The sequence below is a fragment of the Alternaria rosae genome, assembly GCF_020736505.1.
Source record: "Alternaria rosae strain MPI-PUGE-AT-0040 chromosome Unknown BKA58scaffold_2, whole genome shotgun sequence".
NCBI lineage: Eukaryota > Fungi > Ascomycota > Dothideomycetes > Pleosporales > Pleosporaceae > Alternaria > Alternaria rosae.
Window position 1 is genome coordinate 4191622 of NW_025763571.1, and position 12832 is coordinate 4204453.

The 12832-nt window shown below is 52.1% G+C and overlaps 6 protein-coding genes across 6 annotated transcripts; 4 read left to right on the forward strand and 2 right to left on the reverse strand.

Annotated features, from left to right (window-relative positions):
- Positions 1-377: 377 nt before the first annotated feature.
- On the forward strand, positions 378-920 carry BKA58DRAFT_436695 (Calycin-like protein; the record flags this gene model as incomplete). Its single annotated transcript, XM_046173430.1, has 1 exon — positions 378-920. One exon carries the CDS (start codon positions 378-380, stop codon positions 918-920), a length of 543 nt encoding a protein of 180 aa, XP_046029830.1.
- A 1645-nt stretch (positions 921-2565) lies between these two features.
- On the forward strand, positions 2566-4302 carry BKA58DRAFT_427525 (uncharacterized protein). The gene is made up of 2 exons (XM_046172983.1): positions 2566-3236; positions 3287-4302. The coding sequence occupies exons 1-2, from the start codon at positions 2871-2873 to the stop codon at positions 4028-4030; spliced, it is 1110 nt and encodes a 369-aa protein (XP_046029831.1). The 5' UTR covers positions 2566-2870; the 3' UTR covers positions 4031-4302.
- Positions 4303-5258: 956 nt separating this feature from the next.
- Positions 5259-5717, forward strand: BKA58DRAFT_409344 (uncharacterized protein; the record flags this gene model as incomplete). The annotated part of the gene is made up of 1 exon (XM_046172145.1): positions 5259-5717. The coding sequence occupies one exon, from the start codon at positions 5259-5261 to the stop codon at positions 5715-5717; it is 459 nt and encodes a 152-aa protein (XP_046029832.1).
- Positions 5718-6511: 794 nt separating this feature from the next.
- BKA58DRAFT_307678 (metal binding domain of Ada-domain-containing protein) lies at positions 6512-7333 on the reverse strand (the record flags this gene model as incomplete). Its single annotated transcript, XM_046167174.1, has 1 exon — positions 6512-7333. One exon carries the CDS (start codon positions 7331-7333, stop codon positions 6512-6514), a length of 822 nt encoding a protein of 273 aa, XP_046029833.1.
- A 342-nt stretch (positions 7334-7675) lies between these two features.
- On the forward strand, positions 7676-11243 carry BKA58DRAFT_108110 (uncharacterized protein). Its single transcript, XM_046163869.1, has 2 exons — positions 7676-8367; positions 8421-11243. Exons 1-2 carry the CDS (start codon positions 7931-7933, stop codon positions 11134-11136), a joined length of 3153 nt encoding a protein of 1050 aa, XP_046029834.1. The 5' UTR covers positions 7676-7930; the 3' UTR covers positions 11137-11243.
- On the reverse strand, positions 11244-12823 carry BKA58DRAFT_453231 (Met-10+ like-protein-domain-containing protein; the record flags this gene model as incomplete). The annotated part of the gene is made up of 2 exons (XM_046174458.1): positions 11244-12495; positions 12550-12823. The coding sequence occupies 2 exons, from the start codon at positions 12821-12823 to the stop codon at positions 11351-11353; spliced, it is 1419 nt and encodes a 472-aa protein (XP_046029835.1). The 3' UTR covers positions 11244-11350.
- Positions 12824-12832: the final 9 nt, after the last annotated feature.

Consider the following 12832-nt stretch of genomic DNA (forward strand, 5'->3'; position numbering starts at 1 on the left):
CAGCTCCTTGAAGTTTGATCTGTGCTTCACTCGCTTTTACTGCGCGGTGCAAAGTAATTGAGTTTGTGGCGAACATCTGATCTACGGCGTTCGCGTCTTCCTTTTTACAAAAAAGTACGATGTTAGGTAGGTGTACCCAGTACGATTACTGGATGGGTGCACTCGACCATATTTCTTTCCCACCCGGACCGATTGCAAAGGCGATTCTAGATGCCGACTTCCTAGTAGCGTCGCATCGCGCGAGATCTAGCTCTTCAAACTGCACCTACGTCATCGATCCGGTAGTGCCGAGCATCGACTATATTATCCTACTGAGATCCATCATGATACTTGGTATCCTCGTTTTCGTCATACCAAACAAAAGACTTTCAGACACCATGGCACCAGGCGACAACCTTCCCGATTTTCTCACGAACACAAAGCTCGACCCCAGCTTCGACAAAGACATTCTCGACACGCATCTAATCTACGATTACGATGCGCAAGACAGCAACGGAAACCCCGAAAAGTGGCGGTACGAACTATGGTGCTTCTCTTCAGACCGCGTCGTCTATGCCATCCACGGTGGTCCAATGGCTGGCCGCATAAACTACCAGCGCGCAACATACCAATGTATCCGCCCCGGTGAACTGTGGCAGATAAACTGGCTCGAGGAGACGGGAAGCATCGTTTCTGCGGTTTACGACATCAAGGAGAAAAAAATAACGACGTTGATCGCATTCTCGGAAGGCCACTGGAAGAGGGCGAAGGAGGCGCTGGGCGACAAGAGGAAGAAGGAGGATCTGGAGAGGTGGAGGGGGCTGGCTGGCGTAGGAAACCAGACGTCTAGGTTTATGCTGAGCGAGCAGGCCCATGTTGTGGAGGTTTTCAAAGGCAAGGGTGAACTGGTACCGATCAAAGAAAGCGATCCCCTGTTCTGAGTTGGGTATCATCGATGGATATCAACCAATGAAGCCATTACCATGTACCAGTCATCTCGCACAATATGCTCTTTCCTTAACTATAACAAAGATGATGGAGGAGATCATGGTGTTGGTACAATTGCATTACCCAAGAGGCGTTCAAGAAATCGCAACCTGTCGGAGCCATAGTGCCGGTAATGAAGTCAAAGCAACGTACCTTGCATTACAGACTGGCAGTACGACCATCCACGCGATGCTGTGTAGCAAGCCAGTCCCACAACAAAATCGAAGCGGTGAGCCATCCTGCCACAGTTCGGCGACCTGTTCGGCGCACCGTTGCATCTTGTCCTAGACATCCGTTGTGACGCCATTCGAGTTCTAGTTCGTATGCGATACGCGTGTCTTCTCCAAAATTTGCGTATCCTTTATGCCCCTAAGACTTGTAACATGTAGTGAAGATCCACAAGAACTCACTTACATATTCCTCTGGCAGCCCTCGCATGAGCACATGCCATGCGTCACACCGAGACAGCGGGGGGCGGAGGAACAATGTTGGAATATCTCAATATCGCTTGGCTTCAATAAATCAATAACCCATTCAGATCCTCTCGTTAGAGTCAGAAGATGCGCTCGGAGCAGTGGTAGCAAGTCTCGCTTGTGCTCCGATATTGCCCGGGCATGTCACCAACCCAGTGGTCCTTTGTTCCAACGGGGTACTTGATGCTTGTGGTGATCTTAGTTTTTCATCGGGTTTCTTCGGTATGACGAAAGCTATATCGTGCTGCGGTCAGAGTGAAGAGGCATTGCTGACGTTGCTTTTCAGTACGTGTTGTCATCTTTCCGAACACTTACGTTGCTTTCGTCGCATCCTACAAGAACAGCGTGTAGTCGCTTGCGACTACGTGCAGTGTTGCGGTTGTTGCTGTGCTCAAAGGAATAAGAGATTGGTTTTCTCCTTCCGTACAGCCGGGAGAAGGCGCTGCACACGTCTGATAACGGTGTGGGGCAATGCCTGTCAGCAGCCAGGTCCCAGGGCAACGCTCCCTCGTATGCCCAGCGCGCGTCACGGCATTCATTCAGCGCGGGATCCTCTGGCCCTGCGTGAGATATGGGTAAGGTTTGTACCGGGCGTTTCAAACGCTTCTCGAAGACACTGGAGATCCAGGGATGGTGAGGGCGGCGCAAGCCGTGGCTTTTAGCTGCATGCTGTAAGTGGTGGGTGGCTTGGTTGGACAAAGAACAGACCGCATGTTCGGAGTCCGATGCCTGCTAAGCGCCCGCAGTCGCCTGCTGTAAGGACGGTGAGACTCGTCATGCGCCATGGGCTGGTCTTACGCTAGGACCGAATGCGTTCAAACATTCAGCAAACGAAAGGATGCAATGGCAATTTCCTCTCACGCCATGTTAGATGAGGACAGAAAGCATGTCGACAGCTCCAGGCCCATCGCACGAGAAGCATAACAGATCATCGGGACCGCCGAGGGCATGCAACTAACCGTGCTGTAATCTTGCAAATGAGGGAAAAGTTAATGCGCAGAGTTAATTTTCCGATGCATTGCTCCAGCCCTTGAGTATGGAGTGTCAGTCTGGCACTACCGGATTGAGCTAGCCTAGCGCAGCCTTCCGTGAAGCCTATCCATGCCACCGTAACTTGGCCCCCCAGAACGCCATGTGCCACAACAGCAGACAGTCGGTATGACAGGGCGCGGCGGGCGCGACGGGGATGCAGCGCGACGCTACTCGCCCATTGACTCTTATGGTGCTTCATCAGCTGCTGCCAGCCCAGCAGTTACGTTCAGCCCATCATCCCTCATTCCTCGTGTGCCTCCATATTCCTTTTGCTGCCTCGCGACCCCAGGCTGAATCACGACCCCGTTTCATTTCGACTTGCTTTTTACTCCTCCGTCTGGAACAATTCGCCTTCAAATATTCGCCAGCCTGAACTTTCACACCACCCAAAGCCCAACTATGGATCGCCCAGCACTCACATCACGGGAGCATCTGGAGCTTTTGCGAAGCTCCGCGTTTGAATCCGAACATGCCTGGCTATATGACACTTCCTATCTGCAACATGAGGCAGCAGCGTTGGCGTTGGAGCAAGAGATTGAGCAATCGCATGCCAGCATATCACCGGACGACAACTCAGACGAGCAAGTGCGCATCATCAAGACGCAAATCAACATCCACAGGGAGAGGCAGAGGGCGCTAAGGCCGCATCTTGAAAGTGGGAGCGACCAAATCGACGAAGATGGGAACGAGTGCGTCTTTGTACCCGCACCGAACCAGTGGGGAGCGAATGGAGACTTGGACGAGGAAAGTGAGAGCCTGTCTGCAGTGAGTAGAAATTCCTGTTCAACTGTTGGTTCGTGACTGACATGCTTCAGATCCACAGCCTCCTCACATGGCAGACCTCATACTCGCCCGTCTCACATGCCCCACCTGACGAACTCCCCTCCCCAAACACACCATACCACTCGTTGCTCGATCCTCACCAGCCAACAACAACGTACAATCTTCACCGCACACGAGAATGGACGGGTTCTTCCGGTTTTAGGAAGTACATCTACAGCGCACGCGACTACTCTGACAAATATGCTCTATATACGCTTGAAGCTACCCATCGCGACGATAGCCAAGTCAACGCTGCAGACTTCTTCCGTGTCGCCGAATACCCACAACCATGCATAAACGTTCTTCTCTCCGGCATCGACAAGAAGCGCGCCATGACCAAAAACGCAGCTTACAAGTCGCGGTGCATACATCTGCGCGGACCATTCTCACAACCGATTAAGGAATACCCGGATAGGCAACAGAAGATACCATGGTCACCACGACGGTTTACATATGGTGGACGCCGCTTCGTGTGGAAGCAGGGAGATCCAAACGACGATGCTATGCCGGAGACTTTGTACGAATACCAGCAAGACTGGGTAAAGCCAGGAAGCAGGACGGGCAAGCGATGCGACGATGCAAAGCCTATCAAACTTGTCTGGGGAGAAAAGAAGAGGAAGGGCAAAGTGGACAGCTACACGATCCATTTCAGGGGCGGCATGGATCAAGTCTTCAGGGAGATCTTGCTTGCCAGTCAAATGGCCAGGCAAGTATGTCTGTTCACCGCGATGGACTGAGGTCACTAGCGCTCGCCGGCCAAGGGCAAATTTGTACTTGTATATAACCACACAGCGCGAGGCGTTTACGGGGCCGTAAATCACGGTATGGATACCACGGAACAGCATTTTGCAATTAGTTGTCAGCAGAGCTTTCTGCCATTACAGTTTACATGATCTTGGGAGTGGGCAGCAGGCTTCTCTACTACCTTGGACATGAATTAGGCCCAAGGGCAACACTAATCAAACTCAAATATAAGTCCTTCCACAGGGCAGCAATGCAGCCTTCACGCTTACTTAGAAGAAATTGCAAACAACAGGTTGATTTGCGTGACCAGCTGCATGCAATTCATCTGACTCATCTGGATATCTAGGTCGAAGCCACGAGAGAGAGTTTCCGCAGCACCGTTACATTGGTCTATGTAAGCCGCATATGCATGCTACGCTGTAGATTGGGCGACAGCCTTGCTAACATACGCCCCTTACAGTATGTTGGCGCTGGTCGCGTTGGCGGACCCTGCGATAACTACATTGGGTGCTTTTTGGGAATAAAAAATTATGCACCATCCGTTGTGGCTGTAGTTGCTAGTATTTTTTGTAGCTTGGCCTTACGCGCGAAGTGCAAGATGCACATGACCATCTTGAGCACCTCCACCATGAAGGGTAGGTTCGGATCACTCGGAGGAATACGACTCTGGAAGGCGTGCTCATCGTCCCTATCGTGCTCAGGTGGAACAACGCTCCTTCACGCCATTTCGCTTGAATCCAACATGTAAATGCATGCAGGCGCTGTAGGTAAATATCACGATGACTTCATCGCCAGTCATTCGTGCATGCTCTCCAAAACCATCATCGATCGCATCTCCCTCCACGCACTCATGTCGCATTATTGGCCACAGCGTACCCACCTGGGATATTCGTTACTGACATTATTCCTGGATCAAGGGCATTAACTCGACGTTGAAAGCTGCCAGAACCAAAATCTTACCCGCGTCTTCGGCTGACGCCCACCGCTTCGCAACAGAACCGACAACCTGTTAGCATACCCTTCCTCTCGGGATCACCGCCCGGTGCGCACGCCACTTTGCGGGTATATCAAATCACAACTCGGAGCGTGCGATACTGCATACAGCCCGACCGATCAGCACGCAAAAGGGCCCATATACATCGCTTACAGCGAGGGCCAGCAACACCAACATACCCGCTTCACCGTCTCGGAAGGACCTTCGCGGAGAAAGACCCACCAGTCATGTTTTCGGATCGCAGTATTGAGCTGCGCGTAACAACGTACGCCTTCTGCCGCGCGTTGATCTCGCCCCCTCCTCCCTCAGACCTCTTATCACATTACTTTACCAGCTCGCCCAAGATCACAGAGCATGGCCCTGAGTGGTCACGCTCGCGGCTGCCTTTCCTAGCCAAGACCTTCTCTGGCAAAGACGGTTGCGAGGAGTATTTCAAGTTGATGACTGATGTGCTGGACATGGTCTTGCCGGATGATGCGTTCCCGAGAGAGAACGGGTTCATTGTGGATGCAGATGCTGGGATGGTGAGTGTAGTTGGTAAAGGAAGGTTTACGAGCAAGAAGACGGGCAAGGGATGGGATGAGCAGTTCATCTATCGGTTTAGTGGGTTTGATCATGAGGGGAAGATAGGGCATTGGGAGATTTGGGCGGATCCTTTGAGTGCTTGGGAGGCTGTTGGGGAGTGAGCCTTCTCATGTCATGGTTGAAACTCATGGATATCGAAAGATCGATTCGATATTCTCGACAGCTAAGTACATACATTGAGCGACAAGCTTAGTGTCGGAGATTTGAAGTTCACAGCAAATGTATGGATGCTAGTGGTGCTAGCGAGTGAATGCCGTTAGCGTCTCGCTTGAATGATGTGGGTCCCTGGCGGCGGCTTCTGCAGCTTCCTCTGAGCCCTCAACTTTTCTTCATCCGCTCCTACACGCCGCCAAACCAACTCTGCAACACCATGTTGCAAACTGCGCAAAGCCTCACGGGGCACTGGCGCGCATTACCTGTAGCGCACTGATCATTATACACTGACCTATAGCCGCTGCTTGCTGTGCTTCATTTTTCATGGTACGTTCAACATCTCCTTCCATTCACAGCATCCGCATCTTCGCGATGCGCGACACACAGCTCAAAAGATGATATGTACATCGACCATTAAACACTTTAGGAAGAGCCGGAAAAGGTATGGCTAGCATCGACAAATGCTACGCCGTCGCTGCTTATAACTTGGTCTCTGAAGAGCATCATCACTCTCACGTTATGGATCTCGATTTCGAACTGTTGCTGACGATGCAAAGATTAGGTTGCCTGATGTTTACAACGTCCCAAGCGATTGCTACACACGATGTGTGACGTACACGAAGCGCGATGTCGACTTGGTAGTACGGAGAGGCCATATCACGCGAGTAGATGTGATGGCAAGGGCACAATGCGACAAACTTGTAAGATGCGCATCGCAGTCTACATGTTGATACTACGGATACTACGTCTGTAGGGTACCAGTTGCGCTATCGCTGTCGAACACGGTCGCGGCGTCCAACTCAAGTGTGGAGACGGACGGCCTCGTCTTCTCGTACAAGCCCGTAGTGGCTGGCAATCCAAGGAAGGGGTCGGCAAGGTTGTTGCAGCCGGCAGGCCACGAGACAGATTGGTCGAATGCATAGCTGTCGCTCCAAGACTGGATAAAGCTGGTCATATCGAAGTCGAGATCGGGATTGATCATAGAGGGTTGCCCTTCGAGCACGGCGAGATCGTCCGTGTTGAGGGCACTTGAGTCTGTACCCAAGTCAACTAGATCGTTGAAATTGAACGTATCCCAATCCCAAGACTGTTCACTTCCATCTGCTGCTGTCGCCGATGTCGATACCGTGCTGGGGCTGTTGCGCTCGGTCGCCTTTCTCTTTGCGTACTCCTTCGGTGTTAACCCCGTCTTGTCCTTGAAGATCTTGTGGAAGTACCGTGGCGTGAGGTTGACCTTCTTGGCTAGGTCTTGCAATCTCAATGCACTGGTATCCTCGTTCTTCAAGGCTTCATCAATCAATACACATGCTTTCTCCACTGCTCGCTCCTGTGGATCTTCGAGTACGGTGTTGGGCTTGCATCTCTTGCAAGCCCTGAACCCAGCTGCCTCTGCCTCTAATGGTGTCGCATAGAATCCGACATTTGCTCTACGCGCTAGTCGTCCGGGGCACGTTGGTCGACAGTAGATTCGAGTGGACTTGACGGAGTAGATGAAGTGGCCATTCGCGTCTGCGTCTCGTATCGAAAGGGCTCGCCATCGCGCAGCATCAGTTGCATACGCCATAGTATAGGCTACGTAATTAGCACGAATCCATATGTCGGAGTGTGCAAAGCATACCCGATGTGTGTTGTGGGCGACCTCGGGATGTTTTTAGGCGGCAGAGAATTGTGGAGCTCAACAATGCGACTGTATAGTATCAAACTCGAATACGTCTTGCGCGAAATTCGATTGGCAGAAAATGGAAGACAAACAATCAGCAAGATACCTACAAGGACAGCAGTCGCGGCAACGGGCCCTCTTAAGAGCTATGGAAGTCTTCCCGCACCCCAAAGCTATCTACGCTGTGATTGGATACTTTGAGAGCCAGTTTGAGAGCACGCGATGACGCATGCTAAACTCATCCTCTTTTAACACCCAAGCATCGCGTATAAACACGCGATTCACGCAGCAATCCTCACAGGAATATGCGCCGATGTGAAAGCGATGAGTGAGCATACCAAACACCTGTCGCGTCGCGTCAGGCTCTTTCCACGTCGGACGCGACTTTGTTGGAAGAGGTAGGCACGATGGAGGCACCGACTACCAAACCATGAGTCTCACTCTGGTTCAATCTTCTGCCACAGATGAGACCTCCGCAATTTCATTCTCGCTCCTACCAGCATGGCGGAAGGCCTTGACATCGTTGCGCTACCCGGCATCGCGGCCCTTCCACCAACAACGGCAAGGCAGATCGGTTCCGGACAAGTCCTCGTCGATCCCAGTTCCGTCGTCAAGGAGCTCATAGACAACGCTCTAGATGCGCGAGCGAAGAGCATATTTGTGGATATCACTGCTAACACGGTCGACTCTATCCAAGTCAAAGATGATGGCCATGGTATACCAGCTGAAGATCGCCCTCTTGTATGTCGCCGTTACTGTACCAGCAAAATCAGAGATTTTCATGACCTGAGAGAAGTCGGAGGGAAATGGCTGGGCTTTCGCGGTGAGGCACTATCAAGCATGGCCGACATGAGTGGTTCGCTCTCTGTCACTACTCGAGTAGAAGGAGAGCTAGTTGCTGTCAAGCTGAAATATGGTCGGAACAGCGAACTGGCTTCGTAAGATATCACTGGTAAGCGTACGGTTAGTTACCACGAACTAACTTTTGCAGCACTGAACACGACTCCCATCCAGTTGGCACGACTGTCAAGGTTACCAAGTTCTTTGACTTCATACCCGTCCGAAAGGAGACAGCGATCAGAAATTCAGCGAAATTGCTTGCGAAGATCCGGCGGCTGATGCAGGCCTATGCGCTCGCCCGACCTACCATACGATTCAGGCTTCGCGTGCTGAAAGCGAAGAACAACAATGGTGACTTCGTCTATGCGCCGAAGGCTGACGCCAACATTGAAGATGCAGCTCTAAAAGTCATCGGTAAGGATTGCGCTCTCCAGTGCGACGGGACTGCTCTGGAGACCGAGGGCTTCGAGATTCATGCTTTCCTACCCAAGCCAGGTGCAAGCGGACCGAAGATAGCCCATCAAGGGTCTTTCGTCTCGATCGATGCAAGGCCTGTGTCAAGTATTCGCGGTACTGCCAAGCGGATCATCACAACTTACAAAGACCGACTCCGCAAGTCAACACCTTCTTTAGCTGGTGCCAAAGACCCGTTTTTCTGCATGAACATCATTTGTCCGCCTGACAGCTACGACCCCAACATCGAACCAGCTAAGGACGACGTCATGTTCAATAACAGCGAAGTGGTTGTTGCTGTTGTGGATAAGCTGCTCAAAGCTTACTATCCTGAGGCCATCCAGGATATTGCAGATGTTCAGGATACTGAGATACTGACGTCTGTACCACAGCAGTATGAGCCTCGATTTGAGGAGGTACCGAGTCGTATCGAAAACTCCATCACGATACATGAAGATGAGCTTGCGAATTGGAACGAGCAATCCACGACTGATCCGGCTCAGGCGCTGCCACACTGGAGGTCAAGCATGTATGGTATCGATGAAGATGATCTAGAGTTTCTACAAGAAAACCTAGCACCAGTGGTCGAAGAGGAAGATGAGAAGGGTGTACGTGCAGTCGAAGTGTCTAACCCATGGACTATTGCTCGAACGAACGCTACAATCAAGCCCAAGCAAGCTGTCAACAATGAACAGCTCCTGAGCCCAGCCAAAAGCCAACGAGGTGGCGACACACATCCTGCCTCTCCCAGTCCTACTGTTACTCCACGTCGCCCCTCGTTAGTGACACCCTTGACACCTCAGACGTTGTCAAAGACGAACATGAGATCTCCTTTGGATGCCGAACTGGAGCGTAGTATCCTGCATATGTCGCACCCTAGTTCAGAAGCTGGTGCTCTCGACGATGGGACACAAGAGCGGGACACGGACAGTCAAGGTTGTCACGAGCGTATCGGTCGTCCGCCACAGACCGGCATGTCGAGCCATTTCGCACGATCTGACATCAACTCCACCAAGTCAGGGCTCACGGACTACAACCACATCGGAAAAGGCTCACAGCGGTTGACATCTCCAGTAACGTCAGCTCCTCGTAACCGACGCACTCAACCGGCCTATGTAAATACACCATTTGCACCACCGAAGCAAGGGTCAAATGGTACGGGGCTTGAACAGTATTTACTTGGTACACAAGCTCTCGAACCAGCTCGTCAACAGAAGCAGGCCAGGAAAAATGGAGGAGTACCATTCCCAAAGAACGCCTCATCTTCTCCAAATAGACCCGTATTGGACCTAGCTGACCGACTAGTGGCAAGGCAGCTTCATTCAAACGACAACACTGATATCCGCGACTTCTTTGGACGCGGCAGAGATAAAGGAATGCCTGATTTGATGATTGATGGTCTTTGTCGAGCTTCCTCAGCGGAACCGCAGTCCCGCTCAAAGCGTGTCAGACATTGTTCACTGCTCGACGATGATTGTCGGATGAATCCCGATCCGCGAGGAGTAGCTGATCAATTTCGAGCGTCTGCTGAACACAAAGATCATTCTTCTAGTCCTCAGACGTCTAGCCCAATCTCAAAGCCTCCGGAGACGCACCATCCCGACCAAAGCGCTAAAGAAATGGAAGCGTACTTTAAATCGCAAGAACAGCAACACTCCAGCTCTCCGTCCCGTACCCAGATCTCTGTTCTAAGACAGGAGCCTCGCATCGCTCCGCCCCACGAAACGACAAAGAAACCGCATCGACCCAGACGTCGCACAACAGATGCGCTCGAGCGAACAAAATCCTTCAACCTCCCATTGGAGCGCCCACCCGATGGTTTCCACATCCAAGACCTGGTCCTTCGCATCTCGACGAGCATCCAAGCCAACATGCAATGCTCGCACAAACTTGATATGCAGCGCAACAGCCCAGAGTGGGGCTACGCATCGGAAAGCGCACATGACGTTTTCGATGAGCCGGCGTTGGAAAAGAAGATTATGGGGTGGGTGATTTCGTTGGATGCACTGTTGTGTAAGCGGTATGAGAAGATCGATGGAGCGGATACGAGGTGTGAGATGCACGAGGGTATCCAGCGGGCGCTTGATGTGAGGAAAGAGGCGGATGATGATATGCGCAGTATTGGTGATGCGGATCAGGATGGAATGAGCAGTGTGACTGGGGCATCTGAACATGCCGTACCTAAAGGTGTCGGCGCTGCTACTAGTATCCTGGTACAGCAGACTGTCCTCGAGGACGAGAAGAAGGTGCACGATGACGGCGAGTTCGATTTCGATATGGAGGAGTTTGTTGATCTGACGGGAGGGGACGAGAGGCAGACTCTGGGGGTAGCTGGTGAATGGATTGTGGAAGAGGACAAATTTAAAGGTAAGTTTGATGACGATATCGAGGACGAGATGTTGATGGATCTATGAAAGAAGTGGAGGACTGTGATATGACTAATCAAAACCACTCGCCTATAGTTATAGCTTCAAGATGTAAGAGCACATTACACTCGACAAGTGGTAGTATATAGAAGCGTATTCAAGCAGGAAGGGTCTCCATCGCCCTGGTCTCATCAACATCTTGACACTTTTACTAACTCGTGACTCCATCTTCCCACTCCCTGTACATCTAGGATGCCGATCTTCAGACCTCTCTAAAAGCCACCTCCTCGGGCAACCTAAAACTAGCACAGAACATCCTCTTCTTGGGCGCCACATCCCTCACATCATACACGTTAACGTCCTCCATATCGGGGGTGATGACCGTACCCAACTGCCTACTAATCTCTTCGCAAATACCCTTAATCTCCTCCACATTATCATCGCTCTTGGTCGAGAAGCAGTGTACATGGATCATGGGCAGTTTCTGCGAAGTGTGCGGCGCGAGGAGTTTCTTGATTTCAGCAGCAGGGTGTCCAGGGACGTTGGCGTAGAGACCGATGAATGAGGGGAGGAAGGTAATGGCGGAGGCGGGGAGGTTCATGACGTAGTGTGAGAAGAAGCGTGGTTGGACGAGTGTCTTGAGGGGTTCAGGCTGTTTGTTCTCTTCCGGTCTGCTGCGCGAAGATTTGGTTTTGGGGAAGATGGATACGGAGTGCTCGTCGCTCGTCAATAGATCGGCAGAGGCTTGACGGATAAAGGCCCCGCCGTCAGTGTTGAAGGAACGGACAAAGTCGCCTACTTTGTTGATCTTAATGTTGCCGACGAGCGAGTTGTAGGATTCGGGGTTGAGGTCGTTGGCCCAGACGAAGCACTTCTTCTTGCCCGCGGGTATGGCAAAGGGTCCCACGCCGGCCATGACGTCGCAGACGGCCTCGCCTTCGCGGAACAGGTTGCAGAGCCGTTCGTGCTCCGTGTGTAGACGCGTGTTCCAGTATACTTTGGCAAAGTCGAACTTGAAGGTGCAGCCTTGCTCACGCAGTTCGACGTTCATGTCGTCTGGGCCGTGGAGCACTTCGTATTGGAAGGTGCGGAATGCGTTCTCGGTGCCTACGTTGTCGAGCTTGTTGATGACCGTCTTGACCATGGGGTTCTTGTCGGCGAGGACCGTCGCGATGAGGTGCTTGTAGGGCCAGTACCGTTCGCGCAGGTTTAGGTGGGCGACATGGCCGGCGAGGGCGAAACCTTGGGGTATCTCATCGTCGTGGACGGACTCGGGTGGGGGGATGGTTGCGCTCGTGATCTCGGAGTAGGTGAAGTAGTCGTAGTTGAGCTGCAGCTGGTAAGGTATGACTCCTAGCGTGCCGTCTTGCTCGAGATCGCGTAGCTTAGGGGACCAAGTTGTTCGATCTGCCTGGTTTCAGACTCAGTACTTCCATGTACTACCACCGTGGGGTGACTCACCGGAGTGGACGACTTCTGGTCGCAGGAGCAGGCACTTGCTGCCTTTGGATGCTTGTTCTGAATCGGGATCGACTCTTATCGGATCTATGCGATTACTTGGCAGCGCGTCCTTGCTGGCGGTGAGTTCCTTGCGGCATCGCGATATGTCTTTGGGGTTGAAGATGCGGGCGGCCGAGGTGGGGATGGTCTTTTGGAAGAAGCTGCGGTCCAGCACCTTCATGGCGCGGTTTACGGGGGGCGCAAACATATCGTTGGTCGCTTCTGTGGCCGACATTGAATCGTG